Raw genomic sequence first — 22,803 nt, forward strand, 5'->3', positions numbered from 1 at the left:
TAGGATTTAGCCTGGCAGCTCTCCTAAAATTGTCATGGAGCTCTTTGAGGGAAACTGCGGCAATACCAGAGAACCTTTGTGAAAAGGGAACTAGCAATACGCTTTTGCCATTCACCTGCCAGGGACAAATGAGTGCAGCCAAAAATGTGGTGGTCATGAGATAAGTTTGATAGCAACCTGCTGTGTCTTGTGAGTACCAGAGTCACCTCTCTCAAGGGGAATGAATGAGGGTGGACCCAACCTTAGAAACTTTCTTCATCTCCGAGACAAAGACACTTGAATGATTCTTGAACAACTATGTGAAAATGTGTATTTGACAAATAGGCTGTTGGAGTATAAGATTAATGTCTTCAAGCGTTAATATTTTAACAGAACACTGTTGTTGTTATGCTTGAAAAGATATTTTTTTTTGGTAAGACTATCTGAAGAAGTCCCTCCAGCCACACTCTTACAAGTCTTAAAGACCGAGATCAAATACATCATTCTCTCTTGTAAGATGTGTAAGAAATAGGAAAACTTCATAAATACATTGTGACAGAAAAGGTCCTACTACTTGTGTGGGACATTACGCTTTTCAATTCAAGTTGATATTGGTGCTACAGGGTCTTGTTTGAGTATCTTCCAGCATTTTTATAGCTGAGCATCATTACTACTTGCTTGTTCTCTGGAAGGCTGCTTTCTCATTTTACTCTTCCTGTCACCTTGGCTTTTGGCACTGTTTTCTCACTCTTCCCTTTTACTCTGTCCTAACGGCTGCTTTCTCGTGAACCATTAAGGAGTGCCTTCATCACCAGCTCCAGTACCAGTGGCACCACAGAGTCCAAGCCAAACGGCCAGGCAAGACCAGTTGGCTGCTTAGTCATTTAAATGTCTCTGCATGGCGTTGCCCCATGCTCCAGATTTTGGGATGGTGACACAGTAACCATTGCCCTGTCTTTCTCATTGTGGGCAGCTTTTGCCATGCAGAGGTTCTGTAAGCACATGTCACAGATTTCGTTGTAGCACATGCCAAAGACAGTTAGGATTTAAGGAGCTTCCAGGCTAATAAGCATTTGTGTGTTCAGCACCCACGATAAAACACCTGAGGAATATCTCTGAGTAATCAGTCAGGTGGGAAAGGTTGGTCTGTGCTGGTTGCTGGCAGAGATGTTCAGTGATGCTGAACTGCCATTCTATTTCTTGCTTATTCCTTTACAATTTTACATCTTTCAAGTTGGTGATTTTCCTCTTAAAAATACCTACACTTGCCCAAAGAGTCTTATGTTGTGTGACTCTACTCTGTAGCTTTCCTTATGACTTTTTACAACTGATGGCAAAACCCTTGAGAGGGGTTGTCGTGGTTTATCCCCAGCCAGCAGCTCAGGCCCACCCAGCTGCTTGCTATCTCCCCACCCCAGTGGGATGGGAGAGAGAACCAGAAGGGTAAAAATGAGAAAACGCGTGGGTTGAGATAAAGACAGTTTAATAGGGAAAGCAAAAGCCACTCACACAAGCAAGGCAAAACAAGGAATTCATTGATTACTTCTCATGGGCAGGCAGGCGTTCAGCCATCTCCAGGAAAGCAGGGCTCCATCACACGTAATGGTTACTTTGGAAGACAAACGCCATTGCTCCAAACTTTCCCGCGTTCCTCTTCCCCCAACTTTATATGCTGAGCATGGCATCATATGGTGTGGAATATCCCTTTGCTCAGCTGGGGTCAGCTGTCCCAGTTGTGTCCCCTCCCAACTCCTTGTGCACCCCCAGCCTACGTGCTGGTGGGGTGGGGTGAGAAGCAGAAAAGACCCTGAGTCTATGCAGGCACTTCTCAGCAGTAATGAAGACATCCCTGTGTTATCAACGCTGTTTCCAGCACAAATCCAAAACACAGCCCCACCCTAGCTACTGTGAAGAAAATTAACTCTATCCCAGCCAAAATTAGGACATTTATTTACAGGATTTTCTCTAGCAGATGATTCTACTTCGGGCAAGTGCTGGGACTGGTGGACCCTTATGAACTGGGGTTCACAAAAGGTGCGCTCTTCAGAGGGAAGTAGAGCACAACAGACCTGGCATCTGTAATGTTTTATGTAGTATCCCGCGGTCAGACCAGTGCCATGGACAGTCTAAAGTGTGACCAATAATCTAGAGCATTTTCTCTGCTTGGTAACCGTTACTGTTGGCTTACCTATGACAAGTAACAATTGCCTTTTATTCCTCTAGTAAATTTTCAATCTGCAAATCTGAAAACCAGGTAGCAGATAGAATCACAGGTCTGTCTACAGGGTGATTGACTGTGTTGTCCCTTCATTCCAGAAGTCCTTATCTGCAACTTCATGTTAACAAGAAGTCTCTGTGATGTGTGATCTGTGTAGCACCTCATGCGTGAGATCACAATTTTAATTGGCAGTGTCTTATCTGATCAGCATTTGCACAGGGCTGAAATTTAAAAGGCACATGAAATTGTTTGTTATTCCAATTTCACCTCCACTGAATTATCTACCAGTTTGGCAAGACTCCAAAGAAAAAGGAAAGACAGGTGGTGACGGAATGCGTATAAATATTTTGAAACAAGCAAGATGTATGAAACTTTGTTTCACTTTTCATTCCAGGAATGAGAACAGTGAATGCCCTTGTATCGGTAGAAATCACATGGTCCTTCTGAGAACACTGAACATCAGCACAGTTATGTGTGACTACTGATGCACCCAGCTGAAAGGAAAAGTCCTTCAATGTTCTGCCTGGAAAAGAGCATCCAGAGTTACCAGTTGTAATTATCTGGCAGGTCTTAATTAGCAAGAGTCATTGCATTACATTTAAAGTGCAGAGAGGACATCAAAGTCAGGCTCTGCTTGACTAATGTTCTGTAGTGATTTACTGTCCTCTTCTCCTGTCCTGGTTTTGGCTGGGACAGATTTAATTTTCTTCTTAGTAGCAAGACTAGTGCCATGTTGTGGATTTAGTACAGGGTTTGGTATGAGCAGAATGTTGACAATATACTGACATTTTTAGTTGTTGCTAAGAAATCAAGGACCTTTCAACTTCCCATACTTTGCTGGTCTGCAGGTGCACGTGAAGCTGGGAGGGTGCACAGCGAGAGCAACTGACTCAAATTGTCCAAAGGGTTATCCCATACCACATGACCTCATGCTCAGCAGATAAAGCTGGGGGGAGAAGAAGGGAGGAGGGGATGTTCAGAGCAACTGCATTTGTCTTCCCAAGTAACCATTACGCGTGATGGAGCCCTGATTTCCTGGAGATGGCTGAGCACCAGTCTGCCCTTGGGAAGTGGTGAAGGAATTCCTTGTTTTGCTTTGCTTGTGTGTGTGGCTTTTGCTTTCCCTATTAAACTGTTGTTATCTCAAGTCACGCGTTTTCTCATTTTTACCCTTCTGATTCTCTCCCCATCCCACTGAGGGGGGAGTGAGCGAGCAGCTGTGGAGTGCTTAGTTGCCGGCCAGGGTTAAACCACCACAATAGATCAAGTTCTACAAAAAAAGCCTGCAAAATTATTTAAGAGTTTTCTCAGGCTGACTGAGCAGTCTCTGCCAATCTCCTGATACAGGGCTGAAGATGTCAGTTACACTTGCCTATAATGTAACGTTAGTTAAGGCATCAATAGTCCCTCATGCAGTGAGAACACTGAGGGCTGTATGAGTGTTCTGTGCTCCTTCCATTCCTTAAAAAGGAATGGATACCATAAAAATTCCTTAAAAAGGAATGGGTACCATAAAAACTTTCGACATGCGCCTAAGATGTGAAACTCCAAAGAAGACACAATAGACCTATATGGTGGAGATCTTTTCAAGGAAAAGGACCTCAACAATACATAATTTGATCACGCCAGGACCCTTTCACAGCCAAAAATCTGGAGAGAGCAAGTGCTGAAAAAATAGGTCAATTTCCTGTTCTATACTACTGCCAGAAGAGGAAGGTTAACTGTCTCAAAAGAAGACATTAAGGCTTCCAGTATTAAAGCAAAACAGTGCTCCCCAGAGAGGAGTGGAAACATACGTAGTTTCTTCAGACTCTTTGCAGTGCTCAGAATACTTTCATACCAAATAATCTCTAGAGTAAACATGGGCAAGTAGTAGTCAGTACCCTCATCCACGAAATCTCCATTGCTTTGCATAGTCACTTGACATGAAAGACCATGAACTTCATTTTTACTGTAGAGCATTGCTCTGAGGAGTTTCCCCTGTTCTTATTGAAAAAAAATGAATGTCTTCAGCTGTTGTCCTTTTCTTCTTTTGTTCTCTTTCCAGAAATAAGAAGATAAAAATCTATATGTGGTTTTTCAATTCTATCACAAAAGGTGGAGCAGGGATGAGAACTGCCATTAAAGGCCAAAGTACACAAAATATTAGAAGTATTACATAACCAACAGAGAACAACAAAGTGTTTTCCAGCTTGGAACTGAAGACCTGCATAGACATGCAGTACTGTACATTGGCAAAACCAATGATAAGTGTCTGAGTAGCCTCACACACATCAGCTGAATGGACACTGCAAAAAGCTTTATCGGGTTCATATGACTCACTCAAGAAGGATGCCAAAAAGAACAACCCATTTCTTGGCAGGGATGCAAGTTTTGGACAATAACATTTGAAAAAATAATACTCCATGGAATAGAACAAAGCTATACACAGGGTTCTACCATGCTTCTACAGCATCAAGTGTTATTCTTTTGTAACTAGGTTAAGAAAAAAAATAATCAGATGGAAGAGTGGTCATGTAAAGGAAATAGTCCTTTAATGCTTAAGATAGCAAAAGGTTGGTTGGGAAGATTAAAGCCAAAGGGATACCTATGCGCATCAATCAGTTGTCAAAGTAGCTTTGACCTCTGTTCCTTAGAATTTTAAGTCATCTGTTTTTAAAAAGATTAAGGCAATTTTTATTCCTTTGTAATTTCTAGGAAACAGATATTTCTATATTTATTTTTCCTCTACACAGTGCATGTTTAACAGCAAGGATAGTCAGGGAATTATTATCTGCTGCTAGGAGAATCATTAATTACTTAGTTCCTCCAGGAAAATCAAATTAGTTGTGTTTATGTCATGTTTCTATAGGTGCAGTAAGAATATATCCTTTAGAGAAACAGGTTTAAGAAATTTTATTGAGTTTAAAAATACATAAACTTAGGGCATATTAAGTAAACTGTACAAAAGATACACTAGCAACAAATGAGGGAACTGTATCCATACCAAAGCCAAAAAATTTACAAACAACTCATACTCCTGAAATGTGCAGGTGCCAATGCTACATTCTGATTAAGACTTTACCTTCTGTTAAAAAAGGAAACAAAACCAAAATCAAGAGCACTAATGTTCTAGCGTTTATTGTCTAAATTTAAAAGCCACATTCCAGAATACAAATAAAAAATAACTGACTACTTGTCTTCGAATATCACACAGGAGCCATGTTCATGAAGAATCGAAAAATTCCCTCTATTTTAAAACGTGAAGACATATTACCTAGGTTAACGTTGGCCAGTGTTTACTATGTTATATTCAGACGTAAAAATCCCCATAGTATTATAGAGAACCTAGGTCAAGGCCTCATCTGGCTCTGAAGTCAGTTTGGTTTAACTGAGATACAGACCCATAGTTCAGCCCAATGAAAAAAACATCTTGCCAGCATTACAAATCTGGACTTTTTATTACTCTGACTACTTTAAGCTCAGAATATTGCATTTGACAGTACATGAAGGAAGGTCGTTGTGAGCTTGATTCTTTAACCCATTACCATTGGGTTAGTATCAGCCCTTGGAAATTACATTTATTTTGCTTTCATTTATTCAGTCAACTGCCTACTCCACAGAACAAAGAACCTGCAGATACTAATAAACACAAGAACAGTCAGTTTAGAAGCGGACGTAAACAGGTATCAGGCAGCAAAGAGAAAGTATAGTCCCTAAATAAGCCCATATTTTAAAGGAACATGATTTGATAAGGATTAGGCTGTTACAGAAAAAAAGAGTTTGTAAATGTAAAGTGAAAGAGGACAACAAAAGAAAGCAGAAACACTACCCACCTGTCATAAACCTTTTATAGCTGTCAAATTAAACTTCTGCAGTGTAACAAAATAACAGAAAGTTAGAAGCTTAAATAATGCCATCATTATCACAATATCTGAAACAAAACACTCATACTAGAGCCAGAAGATTCACACACTACGTCAAGGACAACTGAATTTTATATATGCTCTGCAAAAGCAGCCTAGAATTAAAGACAATTCAGTTTTTATTTGCAGTCTGTGTTCAGATGGGCTAACTTAGGTTTTGTTGTATATCCTAGGGATCTGTGTTTCATTCGAATATTGTGTCTAATCATAGAATTAAGGAGCAACTTAATTTAGCCATCAGCTGCTAAAAGCTTTTGAACTGATTGCAAAGTTGGTTTCTTCACTGTATATTTGAATCAGTGATATTTATCACTGAACTGTTAAGAACACTCCAATACTTGAATACTTTTATGAAGAAATACCATCATAAGCCAAACTATCCAAGACATAAATGCTGATTATTTTTTTTTTTTTCCCCCAAACACAAAGATATATACAGAGTAGATACTACTTCCACATAGCACTGAACAAAGGGAAGCACATGTTCAAGAGATGGGGTTACATTTTCTTCAATGTATTTAGACTGGAGCTCCCCATAGACTAATTTGAATGCTACTTTCTTGAAGAAGAAAAATCAAATAGAGTCTGTGCTACTCATCTCTAACAAGAAGAATGCAGACTCATTTCAGACCATTTTGATGTATCCAACATTAGCCAAATCTACAACTGATTAGCTATATTGCTGGAATTCATATGTTGTCCTACTTAGAGCTCTCTCTAGTATACATATTTAAGTAGTACAGTGAGGTTTCATCTGGGACTATAAGCAGTTAGAGACAGAACTTTGTTTTCAAACTGACTATATATCTTTTCCTAGACTATTTACAAGACCACTGTATAACTACTACTGATCTGTTGAAAAGAGGTTTTTATTAACCTCTCCCCACATTACTCATGTAAGAGAGGTCTCTGGGCAGTTTCATACGTAACTGAACAAGCAGGAGACAGACATTTACATTTGGTGTTGCTACTAAAAGGCAGGCTTGGGGAAGGATGTGCACTATCATGCATATGCGCTAAATACACGCGTATATTACAAAATGCACAAACTATACTCCAGAAAGGAAAGTGTAACTCTTTTCTCAGTTAGCAATCTTACAAGTTTACAAAAAACACTAGTTATTTTTAAGTAGCAGTATTTTCAAGTTGTTGGTATCCTCTGCATTTGTGCTGTCACTTGCAGTTCTATCTTTAAGTCCAGCCCGGCTTGTTAACAGGTTAACTGTACTCTTGTCTTACTAATGTTCCTAGAAGAGCACAAATGATTTGATTATAAAGAAAAAATGAAATTAAGTTGTTCCGCAGTTGTCTTGTCACAGATGTTTGTAATAATGTGTAATGTATTGGAAGGAGGAAGAGCAAGCGAAGTCTTTTTTAAGAAAAGGCAAGTATAGTTTAATTTTTTCATCTGTTTGTGTCAATAAAACAAAGGAAGTTCATAAACATTTCCTTACGCTTAAAGCCAGTTTCACTACTAAACACAGGAAGTACCCATCCTTTCAGAAGGCACCATACCAGAGCTTCAGAAATGCAAAATTTTCATCTTCGCCTTTTTGGTAATTACAGACTTTCAGCCTTCTTTTTATAACTGTCTAGAATTTTGGACAAGGTTGACAATAGATCTTCAGACATGAATTCTTCATAGTCTCTGTCAATTTTTGCATTCTGTTCATCCAGATATTTCTAGAAAAGAGTTACAGAAAGTTTATTAGAACTATCATGGCCTCTATTGTACTGGTTCTGCTACAGCATTTTAAGCAGTCATTGCACAGTTCAAGCGATTTCAGTTAAACACTTCTCTGAAAGATGTCTATCAGAAGGAGATTAAACCTGACGAGGTGTTATTTCTGAAATTCAATGATTAATTCTCGCTATTTATACCAAAGGTTTTCTCAACAAATATATTTAACTAGAATCCATGGACTCAGTGATACTTTACTAGAAAGATTAAGTTCTAATTTCCATATGCTTAGCTGCAGTTGCAAATGTCTCTAGAAAGATTTAATTCTGAATATCTAATTTTAGCTTACCTCTATAGATACTACATGAGTAGCAATCACTTCTAAAAGACGATTCAAGTTATCACCAGCTTTTCTGCTCTCTTCTGTTGTTGTTTGCATAACAACTTGATATCTAAGAAGTAAGGACACTCAGAAAGTCACATCCATAATTACGAAGTTCCTGATGTCTAAAACAATCACTTCACCAAGTCTGACATATCATTGTGTTTAGTGATAATTTTTTTTACTAGCATTAATTTGAACCAAGTTAGATTTGTATATTAAGACTCAATTTCAAAGAAAAAGGACCATATTGTGCTAACCGGTAAGAAACAAAGAACCTTAGAGTCAGAATAGTCTTTGCAGACTTTAGGCTGTAAAACGTAGTTTTCACATAAGTTTGGAAACAAACTGATTTCCTTATTACCACCATATACATGAAAAAAATTACATGGAAATCAGGAGTTCTGATAGAGCAGACAAAATTCTAGCAAAACATTAAGCGTCAAGGAGAAACATCTTTCAATTGTGAATTTGTGAAATTAATATACTGAGATGGATACCTGCTCATCAAAGAATTTTACGTTAGGATTCAAGAAAATGTCTTTGTCTTTAAAACACATAAAACCCAAAATAAACTACACAAATAACTTTAAATTATGGGCCTTACTGTCGTTGAAGATCATGCAATTCATTTGTGGCTTCACTGAGACCTTCATTGACACCACTCTCAAGTAATTGTTTGTGCTTCTCTAGCAATTCTAGTTCATTTGCACATTTTTGCTCTTCCTCTTCTGCCTCCTGTAAACATAAGAAAAGAGGAAAAACAACACCTGCATAACTCAGGAATAATTAGGATTTTTTTTCTCCTTTATATTACCTGATTACATCCTGATATTTAAACGCAGAATTCACACAAGTAACTCCAAACTCAGAACTAGAAAAATCCCAAGGACATTCCCCCAAACCTAAAGTTTCAGGTATTTTCTGTATCGTCTTCCACCCAAAACCAACCTAACATTCCCTTTATTTCTTTAACCGTATTTCGAGGTCTGTGTTGCAGCAATTTTCCCTTCAAAGTTAATATCAAAACCTGTTATTTTCATACTTTAAATAGCTTAGAAATGGAACATCATGAACAACAGTTTCTAGGCTAAAAAAATAAAATCACGTTTGAGTAAAAATATTGCTTTTCCTTCTGTGTCTGAAAGATGAACACAAAATGTAATAATCATCTCTCCAAGAAGAATGACACTGTTGACGCTATACTTAGCACAATTAAATGCACAAAACCAAACTAAATTCCACCATTAACAAAGCATGCAATTCGGGTAAATTACTAAAATGTCATCCTTCAAAAATAATTTTAATACTGAAGTCTTATGGATAGCATTTTACAAGTTACACAAGGAATTACAGGACTACATCTTACTATAACCACCCAGTTGCAACTAAGTATTTTATGAGCTCATCTTAAGATAAAAGCATATGCAACAGCATAGATCAACAGCTAAATTTCAGGTGTTTGGAACTAAATGAATTGTCTTCAGCCACCTAAGCAGATATTAGCAATGAAATAACCCTGTTTTGTGGTTATAGTGCAGGAGTTTGGATTTGAAAGAGCAGGTATGTTAAACACTAGTTTTGTTCAAAAAGCATTTTTCTCCTGGGCACCAAAGCTATGCTGTTAGAGAAGCTGGGAGGTACTGAAGCAGCCCCCTCGCTGTTAACTGAAGGGGCTATGTTTTGTTGCTGAACTGGAAGTGAGGAAAAGGATAGGGACTACTCCCCCACTGGGGAAGAAAAACAAAGAAAGCAAAGAAAGCAACAATTTTGTATTATTAAAACATTTAATGTGCTTTAAGTGAAATAATGTTTTCCTTAATTTTTAATGTGATGAAACATACTTGCTAAAAACTGTATTTATTATATACAAACTGATTAAACAAGACAGATACTGTTAACTCTCAAAATCTCCTTCAAGCACATGCTTTGAGGCATCCTGAGGTCAGGAGATGATTGCTGCTGCTTTTATTACTGGATGTAGTAGCTTATGATATGCAGGATCTGCCCAAGCATGATGCCAAATTCTATGATGAGAAAGTGAAAACTGACTCACTTAAGATAGCACTCAAATATTTCTGAAAAGGAAGAGAATCCTGCAAGAGGAATAGAGGGAGGCAAGGGCAGAGGTCCAAACAAACAAAAATCCAAATCAAACACTTACGTATAAATACAAGGATTAAGGATAAGGATATCATTAGCGAAAAATTGTCATCAACCTTATAAGAAGTTCTACCTTAAGCTTCTGGTGATAAAGATCATCCAGCTTTTCGGCTTCTTCTTTCAGCATTTTCACACTGCTTTTCTTGTCCACTACCATTACATTCACCTAGAAGGAAAACATGACTAAGAAAATCTAATTCAAAAAGAATTCCAACATGTAAATCCATGCCATCACAAACAACATGTGGCAGCCCAGAAATATTTAAACTGGGTCAGGGTGGGATGACATTAACTTTCTTCATAGCAGCCTGTATGGTGCTTTGTTTTGGATAAGTGGCTAACAAAATGTTGGTAACACACCAATGTTTTGGCTATTGCTGAATAGCACTTGCAGAGCATCAAGGCTTTCCCTCCCTCCTAGGGTCTCTCAGTGAAGAGGGAAGGAGTGGGCAAGAGGATGGGAAGGTGCGGAACTGGGACAGCTGACCAAAATTGGCCAAAAGGATATTCCATACCATACACTGACACGCTCAGCAATAAAAACTGAGGTTGAGGGAAGAAGATCTGGGAAGTAAAAGTCTCCTTCTTCCAATCCATCCTGAATCCAGTATTTCTAAAAATCTTCCTGATGACACATTGTCAGTGATGTTAAGCCACATAACAGACCAGAATGGGTGACTTATTAAAAATAAATCTTTCCAATGTTTATGGTCAAATATACGTAAGCTGCATAATCTTCACTGCAGGGAATACACATTATTTCAACCAACAGAAGGAGACCCTAATTTTCACAAAACCTTTTAGGTTCCATCATAATTAAAGCAATCTTCTACCAGCTTTCCTCCCCCTCTCCCAAACCCTCCTTGACTCAACAACAAACCCCAACAAAACCAACCGAAATGAAAAACCTACACCCAACCAAAAAGCAACCCAACATACCACGCTTCACCTGTGCAAAAGGTAAATGAGACCAACAGATAACATTATGGTATCTTAGTCCTGATCTTTATTAACACACCTGTTCCAAAGTATCTTCCAAAGTCATTTTCCGTTGAGTAGCTTTTCTGATTTCTTCCTCAGTCTGGTTTATGATTTCCATAAGAGGAGCCTGTAATACACATACAAGAAGATCTGGCTAATGCAATTTGTGAGTTTGAACTAAGATGTATCCCAGTACATATTTTCCCTCTCCTGTTTTTATTTAGGCTGCTGTACCCTCCAATATCAAATTTCCTTCCTGTACTATAATGTAATTATGGCAATACATCACAAACTTTTCCATGAAGTTTCATGGAGAGGTTAAGAAAGACCTTTCTGACATTTTCAGAGAAACACGCTTTTTTTGAGAGTGGTAACGGAAACATTCAGTGTTGACTCTACTTACCTTGATCTGAGTTCTGTATTTGACTAGGCAATTTGGCCCTGCCTCAGGATTAAACTGAATCTCAAAGTCGTGGCCTTTGGAGTTCTCAGCACTCACTGGAATTAATTTCAGCTTTCGAGCCAGTTTATGATACTCTGCCAGTTGCATTTCAATCTGTTCAGAGGAGAAAAGGGCAAAAATCATAAAAGAAATAAAAGTAAAAAGCTTTGCAAAAAGTATTTATATAGTACTTGAAGCAGATTTCTGAGTTGGCTCTGTACAAACATGATTCCAAGTCCTTCCTGCCACAGTATGCAAGAGCTGCATGTACTGACAGTCCAGCAGAGTTTGCATTGCTTGGATTAAGGGCTGTTTTATGATTCTTTCAGAGTTCACTCTGCAAGATTTCTCAGTGTGTACGGGTGAGACTGAATGGTTTCACCTGTGGTTTTCCCTACTCATCTGCCACGTCGTCACCTGCCTCACGTTTTTGAGGATTAGTTGATAGGGAAGGAAAGACGTGCTTAGAAATAATACAAATAACTATAACAATGATCAGTCATCATACTGATATGCCTTCTCTCACTGGTTTTGACGAGAAATGCCACATAGCCACACATCCTAAAAATAAACTTTAAGTTGAGCATACCTCTAGACAAAGCTTATTAAATGCTCTATGTTCTGATTAAAAAGTGCCATTTATATGCAAACACCAGACAACAAGCAATTTTTCCAGTTTTATGTGCTTCATACTTGCACAGTATGAGGAATTTAATACCAAGTGCTTGAGAAAGCATAACCCTGCCAAATGCAAAACATATTTGAAACTTTTTTTTTTTCAATTCTCTGTGTAGGAAAGCAGAAGCTTTTAAATCCCACCACTTATAGGACCACATCTTCAGCCTGTTTGAGGGAATTAAATTTGATCCTTAAAAGCTATTAGAACTTCCACATAAGGGATCAATTTGGCCCTAAGTGCATGCAGAGATATTGATTCAAAGCACTAGTTCTGCATTACTTCCTTGCTATGAAATCTTAACGTTAGCCTGAAATCGCTTGGGTTATTTCAAGCTAATGCTATCAAAGCGCTTGATGCCAAAACAGTGAGAGCTGACAGAGGTGTATAGTCCAGCTACATCCCTTATGATGCAGAAAAAAAAAGAAAAGAATACATTTCCATTGTGCTCAAAACGGAAAAGGGGCAAAAAAGAAAAAAAAGAAACATTTTTCAGAGAGATTGTAAACAGAAGCCATTCTTGTCACTTTAGCCTGTTAAGACACATCTACGCTGTCATTAGATTTTTTAGGAACGAAGTTAGGCATGGTCCAAGTCCCAAGTTTAAGCTTGCATGATGAAAACTGATAGCCACCTCTCAGTGTAGTAGGGTTTTCACATACCGCCTCTTTATTCCTAGCATATTTTAGCTCTTCATTCCACAGCTGATGTTCTTCTGCTTCCACTTCCTTAGTCAGCTTGTTAATGGTTTGCTGCAACTCGTTTCTCTCATGATTTATTCTCTCAATGTCCGCAACTGAGTACTTTTGGTTATCAAAGATGTGCTGGAGCCGGGCATTCTCCTGCTTCATTGCTTCTACTTCCATTTCTAAGTTCACAAAACAGTTGTGAAATGGATGTAAAATACCAGCCTATATAGTTAAAGCTAATCTCTCTGTATTTTTATGAGTAAACACTATCTGTATTTCATTATCCTAGTGTGCAAACAGCTATCAGCCAAAAAATCCCTTCATTAGTAATCCATTTTGGAAAGTTTCTTTGTTGCATCATCATACACTAAGTATCTCGCTCTATCCTGAAGCTGAGAATAACAATTATTTTAAACCTATTTCTAGCTTCACTATTCCATTTGTAACCAAGGCTGCCTTACCTGCTGTCTGAACTTCCTCATTAACACCTTCCATTTTTTGATCAAGGATGGCTACATGAGATTCCAGGTTAGTCAAATAAGCCTGGTATTTCTGGACATCTGCTTGAAGAGATGATTTCAGGTTTCGTAGTGATACTCTACGATCCTAGTAAATGGATGGAAAGAACAACCACTATTATATTAATCTAAAATAATGATCTTACTTTCCAGACAAGACAATGGAGTAATTGGTCAACTTCAATAGCATAAATATAAAGAACATTAATAAATTTTTATCTCTGTGACAGCTGAATCAAGTTAAGCATCTTTAAAGCAATAACAAAAAAGGCTGAAAAGATGGTTTGTACATGAATTTTTGCATTTCAGCATTTAGTCTTTGATTTGCATTAGGCATTGCATTAAGAAAGTTTTACTACAGGTAATTCACAACTTAAATATAATAATGCACAAAGGGCAGATAAAACTAAGGGCAAGGAAAGCTGGGAATACAAGCAGCACATTTTGCACAGTAGGCAGGAGTCTCAAATTGTCAGCTGCACAGCCACTAAACCATTTTTAAACTCGTGATGTATTAAAAGCAGAATCCATCTTTTCAAACAAAATATTTTCCCTAAAATATATTGTTACCACTGAGTTTCATGCTCCCATCCCCTAAGAAGTTCTCATACCAACACCTTTGGAAAAGATAATGCTGAAGTTTAGGGGAAAAAAAAAAATTGTTCAAGTATTTTATTAATATTTTAGCCAATGCAAGGTCTTATTACCTGAAAATATCTGCACAATATCAAACAAATAGTGACTGAAGACTCCACAGTAAATGCCTTGTACTATAATGGTATAGAGCCTGTTATAACCTGGCCTCATTAAAATCTCATAGAGCACTGAAAATTTTCCATTTGTTGTAATGCATCATCAGTATCTTTGTTTACTAATGGCAATAATGGTCCATAATAGAAAATTCAACTCCACCATATAAACAAGCGTAGACACAATTTACTAACCGGCTCGCTTTCCTTTTCTTTTTCTAGTCTTGCAATCTCTTCCTGAAGTCTTTTGTTGTCAGCTGCTAAACCTTCTATCTGGAATTCATCTATATTAAATAAATCCTCTGGGGCGGGGGGTAAAAAAAGGGAAGGTGTTACAAATTAATCTCACTGAATATCATCACTTTATCTGAATATCTGTGTTTTAGTTTCAGCACAGTAGATACCCATTATCTGGACAAATATTTTAAACTAAAAAAAACCCCAAACAACCTAAAAAACAACCAAACCCATCAAAAAACCCAGTTTCATTACAAAGCAAATAGGCAAAAAACCCAAAACAAACAAGAAAAAAGAAAAAGAGTTTTTCAGTCCTTATGTCATAAAAGAGCTCAAAATCACTCCTGTGAGGTCAGAGTTTCCAAACTCTCAAACAGCTCAAGCTATAGGATAGTGGTTGTTCTAAGACTCATCTGTTCCAGCTTGCCTCTTGAGACATGTTTTCCCTTACTTCCCTCAGTCTTTGCCAAACAATGGCATGATTACTTTTTCCTACTAATATCTAGTAACAGTCTGGTAGCTTATGTTTGTTTCCTCTCCAATTGATGGCTCCTGCTTGCAACAGAACTGTCGTTAGTCTGACTTTTCATAGGAGGGCACAGAAAGTGAAAATTGTTTTTCTTCCTTGTTGTCATATGCTGTTTGTATTTCTGTAGGTGACAAAATGAATGAGTCAAAAAAATTAATAACTTTCTGTCTGCCCGAAGACAAACACAGATGCACGCTGAATCATGTACGGGAACCTTCACAACAGAGTTTGGAACTCCTGCAGACTGTTTTCAGAGCTTTTAGTAGCTGAGCTTTCTTACTTATCAGATGTGCTCATCCTCTGGTAATATTTTCCTTTTTTTAATTCTTAACTTTGTCAGACAAACAAGAGTCATTTGCATAGCTGGAATTCGCATCTGAAGAACTGTATACTGCTTTTCTGTCACAAAGCCATTAAAAAACAATAGGGTTACACAGGTACAGCTGACAGCAGAGCATGACCCATCTGGCTGTACTAGTAACAATGCATAAAAAGAAGGGAATTAAGTCAAAGTAACTGAGAGATAATTGGGAATTTCAGGTTCCCTTACCTCAGATCACTTTCACTTGTAAACTGAGCAAAACTGATGCTAGGAGAAAAGAAACCAGTAACAATTAAATACTTCATTAAAACATGAAAGCTTACTTAATTTTGACTGCACTTCTGCATCCAGTTCTTCAAAAGTATCTCTCCCTTTCATGAACTGCTCATAGCACTTCACAGAGTAGTCCATGAAAAGCTGAAAACAATTTAAAAAGCTTTCATTTCAATGATTCAAAGGGCTGTAAAATATCCAGATAGTCTAAATCTACTCAATCAATGGAATTAAACAGACACCAAAAATATCTTCCACTGGTTTGACCACCCTTCTGTAAAAAACAACTTTTTTTCCCTCCCTTTAAACATAGAATGTCAACAGATTATATCCAGGCAGGAGAAGGCATCTAGAAATCACATTAAGAAAGGTCTGGAAATACTTGATACATTTTTCTGGGATACCTAACAAAGACAGCAGATACAATATTTAAGAATTCATTATCTTTAAGCATATGATGCACTCAGACTAATTCATGGAAACTGTAGGTCTGTTTAACAGATCTCTTCAGTAAACACGACCACTACACTTCAGATGTGCAGAGAACTGATCTAAAGAAAGGTTACCCAAAAAGAATTTACTGGAGACTTTAAGTTACCAATCTTTCAGAAGCAATTACACCAGCATTGTAAATTTTGTTTCAATGTATATGCATATGTATCAGTGTAGAAGCACACATTTAGTTTAAAAGCATTTTTACTTGTCAACTGTCAGGTTGTAAAATATCCAGATAGGTCAAAATTCTGATTTAATTTGGTATTTTGCGATTCTTAAATTAAATTTTCTGGCACACCATACAACCCCTTCAAAATATCTGCTGTGAGTTAACACTGAGTTAAATCTGAATAGTACTAATAATCTACGATAAATTAGAAAGAAAGCAAACTGCTGGATTTTTAAGTGCCTGAATTACATTGCCACCCTATTCTGTGGCCAGGAAATTAAACATTACAACAATTTTTAAATGGTAAACTGAGTAGATAATGGCAGGAGCCACCACATGTATAATTAAGTCACTGCATTTACACTGTACTGCTGTCAACCCTAGAAGACTCCTGTGCTGAAGAGAAATATACCTGAGACCCTACTAAAACAATAAACAAACAGCATAACGACTCCCTTTCTCCACAAAGGAGAACAGAATCAGTAGTAACTCAGAGAACAAGGCATTTTAGTTTAATACCCAGTCTTTACCAATAGACTGGCCATGACACCTGCTCAGGAAACTAGATGATGAAGCTTTTCATATAATGCTACTATACTTCCCAGTTTTTATATTCACAAAGTTCTCTAACAGAATATATACAGTTAAAATTTGTGAGTCATATATTTAAACCACGTTGTTATAGCATATAGCAAAATTCAGTTGAACAATTCTGATAATTATTTACTTTTTGTGGTACCTTATTATGTACAATTCCATCATCTGTCTCTGCTCCCCAGCTCTGTCCATCATCAAACGATGGTGCATTTTCCCTCATGGCAGCGTACAACTGAAAGGCACAGGTGAACATACAAAGAGCAAGTGTGAAGATCCTCATTAGTTTTCAAATTAGTTTCATGTTCATTACAAGCAGCAGAGTAACATTGGATTAGGATTTCAGCAAGCAGGGTGTAATGGTTCTACTTCAGAACTGACCAATCACATCAGGGTAAAGAGCCTGTGTTTAGTTGACTAAAAGCACAGATGAAGAGGCACTAACTGGACATTCAACACTGCTAAATTGCCTTGTTAAGCCAAATGTGCCATTTCAGCATAAAGGATGAGATTTTCCCGTGTGCCCAATTCAGCAGTGGTGAACTTCTGCCACAGATTCCAAATTTTGCTCAGATCTGAGCTGGTGGCAGAGTTACCACTATTAAAAAAAACAAACACAAACCTCCCCCACTTCATACAACAATCACAGGACACTTGAATAATTGCTATTGAAAATTCCATCTGTAGACTTCAAATTTAGGAGAAGATGGCAAATGTTCACAAGAAGATCTGCACTGAAGATACATGATTATACCCATTAACTTTTCATGTTTTTCCATCGTCATTTGCCCCCTCCTCCTCTTTCTCATACACAAATTTATCCAGTGCACACAGTTAGATAAAATATTATCATAATATAACATTAAAAACTCAGTTTAAAAGTAAGGCTAAGGGCTAGCTCCCAGATGGCAGGTAGGAATACCTACTTCTTTATTATTTTTAAATTTTTTTACAGAAATGTCAAACAAATATTTTTAGAAAGCATTTAAGAGATTTGTATTGAAACAAATACTCCAGCCTGAAAAGTGAAAATATTTGGCTTAAAGATGATGTCTACCTTGACACAATCAATTAACCAAACCAAAGCTGTCACGATCTGAGGCCACGTGTGAGGTGCTCCAACTGTGTACATGGAGCTTTTGGACAAAGGAAAGGGGTACCTTCAAGGAAAAAGAAAATACATTTTTAATACCTGTGGCAAACAGTGGTGGAAAAAAAAAAAAAAACCAGCACATTTTTACATGTTGATCATGGCAAAGGAAGAACAAACTCAATGGTACTTTATACTGTACATCAAAAGGAGATAAACTGAGTTCTTACAGCAATATCTTATTATATTATCATGGGTTTCTCATTTTGTGATTCATAGAATCACAGAATATCTCAAGTTAGAAAGGATCCATAGGGATCATTGAGTCCAAATCCCTGTTCCTCGCAGGACTACTTAAAACTAAATCATATGACTAAGAATTGTCCAGACACTCCTTGAACTCTGACTGGCTTGGTGCCATGACCACTTCCCTGGAGACCCCGTTCCAGTGACTGACCACCCTCTCAGTGAAAAACCTTTTTCTAATGTCCAGTCTGAATTTACCCTGATGAACTTCATTTCATTTCCTCATGTCCTACTGCTGGTCACCAGAAAGAGGAGACCAGCACCTCCCCTTCCACAGCCTCCCTTGAGGAAGTTGTAAACTGTGATGAGATCACGCCTCAGCCTTTTCTTCTCTAAGTTGAACAAACCCATTGACCTCAGTCACTCCTCATAATTCTTGCCCTTGAGGTATTTCACCATCTTGATCGCGCTCCTCTGGACACACGCTAATCATCTGATGTCCTTATATTGAGGTGCCCAAAATTGCACACAGCACTCGAGGTAAGGCCACACAAGTGCAGTGTAGAGCAGGACAATCACCTCCCTTGACCAGCTAGCTATTGAAAAAATGATTGAAGAACGGACTTTTTTTTTGCATATCCAAAGATTAGGAACAATTAAGGCCTCATACAAAAAAAGTGTAAAATATTCCTTCATACACTCCTTAGCCCCTTCCTATTCAGCTTAATATGTTGCCTTGGTCTTGGTAGCAGTCAGATCTCTTTCTCCTTCTGAAGCTACTGTGGCAGGAGAGATGAGCACTGCAGCACTAAGGAAAAAAGAGCGGGTGCCCTGTAAGCACAAGGTGATTAATGATGAGACAGAGATCTCAAAGGAAAGACAACAAACACAGAGGGAGCAATAGTCTAATGGATGATGTTTAGACTTCCAAACCAGGTGTGCAAGTCTGAAGGATTTCCTAACATACAAAACCAAACCGATACTGGTCGTGTTCTTAGAGGGCAAGATTCTTGCTTCTTAGGTCAAATACACTTTGAAAACGGAAAAGCAGCTGACAATCAGTTTAATGTCATGCAATTACAGAAAAGAATTTCAGAACAGCTGCATATCAAAGTATTGATATTACCTATATATATGGAACACACAAAGACTATACTGCTAATTACAGACACACACTCAAAATCTTCTACGAATCAAGAAGCACAGAAGCACAGGTTTTATTCCATCTTTAGACTGACAGCTGCCCGAAGTTATTTTAGGAACACAGGATAAGAAGCTACTGATAAACTGACAGTTCTAAATAAGCGCTCATGAGCCATTCAGCCTGAGAATTGGTTAAAATGAATTATGCAGGTCCATTTTCTAACTCTCAAAAAACAATTTAAATGGAGGTCTCAAAATAAGTCTTTTTAACCAGGATTACACTCTTGGTGCAGCAGAGTAAAGCCTCTTGAAAGCAACTTCCTTTTCAACATTTCAGCTAGGTCAGCAGTTTCAGAACTTATAGGTTAAAACAAACCTTCATTAAAATACTGAGAAGTGAACAGAACAGACTTATACCTACATCTAAGGAGCCCTGGTGCTTTGACACCATCATGGGCTGAAATCTACAAAAGTAAAATACACTTCACTTTTTTTTTTAATGAGACTGAAAATTCACTGTTACCAACAGGCAGATGATTTTCTTTCTTGGAAAGAGCTCATGCATTAATGATTCCAAACAATTACTGAACAAAATCAGAAATAAAACACTCAGCTACTTCGCGTTTTTTTCAACTCAGCGGTCATTTTGGTTATTTCTACCCTCTGCTTTGAAAACAGAATGACAGAAATTACAGGAAAAAGTATTTTTAACTAAATGAACCAGATCCAACATTCTGAAATTGTTTTTTAGTTCCTGTATTTTAACAGAATGAACCAGAAGAGTCTGTAAAAAAAAAATTGTGTCTTTCACAGTTTAATACAAATAAAGATTATTGAATTTTACATTACAAAGCATGCTTCCAAGAGCCTATAGTTCTGCAAATTCAAATATAAAATGTAGAGTCTGAGAATCAGAGAGTAAACTTAGAGCTAAACAAAAGTGAAACGAAATAATCACAACATTGTAGTTTCAGAGTATCATCTGAATAAAGCAGCCTGTCCATTCTCCCCAGATATCCTGCAGAATTCTTGGCTTTTAAATTTGTAGCTATGTTATATCTATTTAGCACAACAGACTAACAATAATGCTCTTACCCAAGCTCTTTAAACACTCTGGGAATTTCCTCTTCAAATTTTGAGTCAGGCAGTTCATAAGAAGGGCAGAGAAATCCATAGATGAAAGTGAAGATTTTTAAAAAGTCCTTAACCGATGGAGACTGCAGCGATTTCATGGAAACATTATGGGCGTAACCATTCTCAACAAGAAACTGAGAAAAAGAGACATGACATATTAGTCACTAAATAAAATCTAAAGTTGAAATCACGAAAAATAAATATTTTGATAGTAATAACAAATGTTTAGAACAAGTTAATAAGTTACCTCACAAAGCTGCTTGATACATTGTTGGATGAATGCCTTGTCATGAAGCGGCCTGGGATCCTTGATCTTTTCTGTACCAAATACACCATACTGACTGTTGCGTGAACCTCCAGCCCCACTAGTCCTAAAAACAAAAAATAAATGCAGTTCTTGTGACAGTATATGTAAAGAACAACTCTCAATGTTTAAGTCACTACGATTGCTATTTTTTGTTTCTTTTGCATTTGTTATGCAAAGGGATGCCTGAAGGTTTCTTTTCATCTAGGATGATTGGAAAAACAACATCAAGCTGGAAGCTGTGATGTGCACACACAAGAGGGATTACTGCATCCTAGATGAATATTTTCTTCGGTTTATTGAAAGAAATGAAGTTTTATAGAGCAGAAAAATACCCCAAAGATGAAGAAAGAAAATTATGTAGGTGATCGAAAATAAAGACTGAAATATTTAAGGAATATTTAAAAGGAATAGATCCCTGCAACAGTGAGGTCCTACAAAAGAAGACACCTGCAAGACATGAGAAAACAGAAAGCCATGAACTAAGCTGAAAGATTATAGAATTTTGGAAGGTTTGCATCTTAGAGAGAAGAAACTAAGGTAGAGTGTACTGGAGATGTCATTCTCCCTTAAATAGGCAAGCACATTGAGGAGCTCCTAAGGTCTGCAGTGCATATCCTCCCCAAGAGGAAGAAGAGCTCTCAAAGCAATTCCTGCTCCAGAGCATTATTGTTTAGTGATCAAAGAGTGGAGGAAGGCAGACCTGAAGGTCCGCTGGCTTCAGATACATTATTCCCTATAATGAAAATCTGTCAAGAGAGAAAAATTACAAAATTATGTGGCACTGTTACTTTTTAATTTACAGTACAGAGATCTAAAGATACCAATACCTCTTCCCAAAAAAGCTGACTTTTCTTTCTGAAGTTACAGGTGTAGGTTTGCTCATGCTCAGCTTCCCAAACGTACCTCTGTCCTTCCTGAGGGACAAAGAGAAGGATTCAAGTGAGTATTTCTACCATTTTGTCTTTTTCTCATGTAAGAAAGCTAGAAACACATGCAAATAAGCCTAAGTATCTCCAGCACAGCAGCGTCTTAGAAAAGTAAACTGATTTTAATGCATTATTTGTTCATTATCAAATCTACTTCTGCAAGATGATTTATGAGTGTGTATTTTATACACACACACCCCCAGCCACCTCCTAAGAAATATGTAAAAAAACCTGTTACAATTTGAAATGCCTCATGGGTATACAAATAGATTAAAGAAAGCTTTTTGCAGAACTTGTGCAAATATCTTCGGCTGCAGGGAGTTTTCTTCTCGCTGCTCCCATTTGTTTTTCAGTGTCTACTCACACAAACACGCTACAGTATATCTCTTCAGAGTTTGTTTTGTACACCTATTCTTAGCAAGATGATCAGGAACACTTACATCTGAGGTGTTTGAAGACCCATCTTGTTGTTGTCCTGCACTCTCAGTGCCATCAGAGATTGCCGACCACTGCTGCCAGCAGTAGTTGAGCTTCGTCTCATTGTGACTAAACTGTAAATCACAACGTCAGTATTGGAAAATCCAAGATCTAAGAGTGTTTTCTTTTTTAAACACCACGATGACTTTCTAAAGGGTCAGGATAAGCAAGCAGAACTCTATTTTGGACCAATCAGTGTGACAGACAGGTTCCAGAAATATTGGGTTCTCTTAAAAAACAGAAAAGAGAGAGAAAAAAAATGATACATGTCAGACTCCAGAACTAGACAGCAGCCGCCACAGCCTTTCAGATGAACTATTTTATTGATGAAAGTGCCAGTGCTTGTTCCAAACCTACTATTTTGCTTTTCTTTATTATCTGGTCATTTCTAACCTACAGGTTCCTAGAGCAAAACGGCTTAAGAAGTTTTTCAGTCCATTTAGCTAGAAGGAAGGCCACATTAACATGAATACTGCTC

General features: G+C 37.6%; 1 protein-coding gene across 1 annotated transcript; it reads right to left on the bottom strand.

Moving 5' to 3' along the window:
- Nucleotides 1-6,949: 6,949 nt before the first annotated feature.
- Nucleotides 6,950-22,522, bottom strand: NDC80 (NDC80 kinetochore complex component). The gene is made up of 16 exons (XM_009981553.2): nt 22,289-22,522; nt 21,750-21,836; nt 20,863-20,986; nt 20,577-20,749; nt 18,060-18,162; nt 17,148-17,237; nt 15,795-15,888; nt 14,579-14,685; nt 13,578-13,722; nt 13,090-13,295; nt 11,713-11,865; nt 11,347-11,436; nt 10,402-10,494; nt 8,773-8,903; nt 8,133-8,235; nt 6,950-7,785 (listed from the first exon to the last, which is right to left on the bottom strand). The coding sequence occupies exons 1-16, from the start codon at nt 22,387-22,389 to the stop codon at nt 7,663-7,665; spliced, it is 1,923 nt and encodes a 640-aa protein (XP_009979855.1). The 5' UTR covers nt 22,390-22,522; the 3' UTR covers nt 6,950-7,662.
- Nucleotides 22,523-22,803: the final 281 nt, after the last annotated feature.

Source organism: Tauraco erythrolophus, chromosome 3 (genome assembly GCF_009769465.1).
Source record: "Tauraco erythrolophus isolate bTauEry1 chromosome 3, bTauEry1.pri, whole genome shotgun sequence".
Classification (NCBI taxonomy): Eukaryota; Metazoa; Chordata; class Aves; order Musophagiformes; family Musophagidae; genus Tauraco; species Tauraco erythrolophus.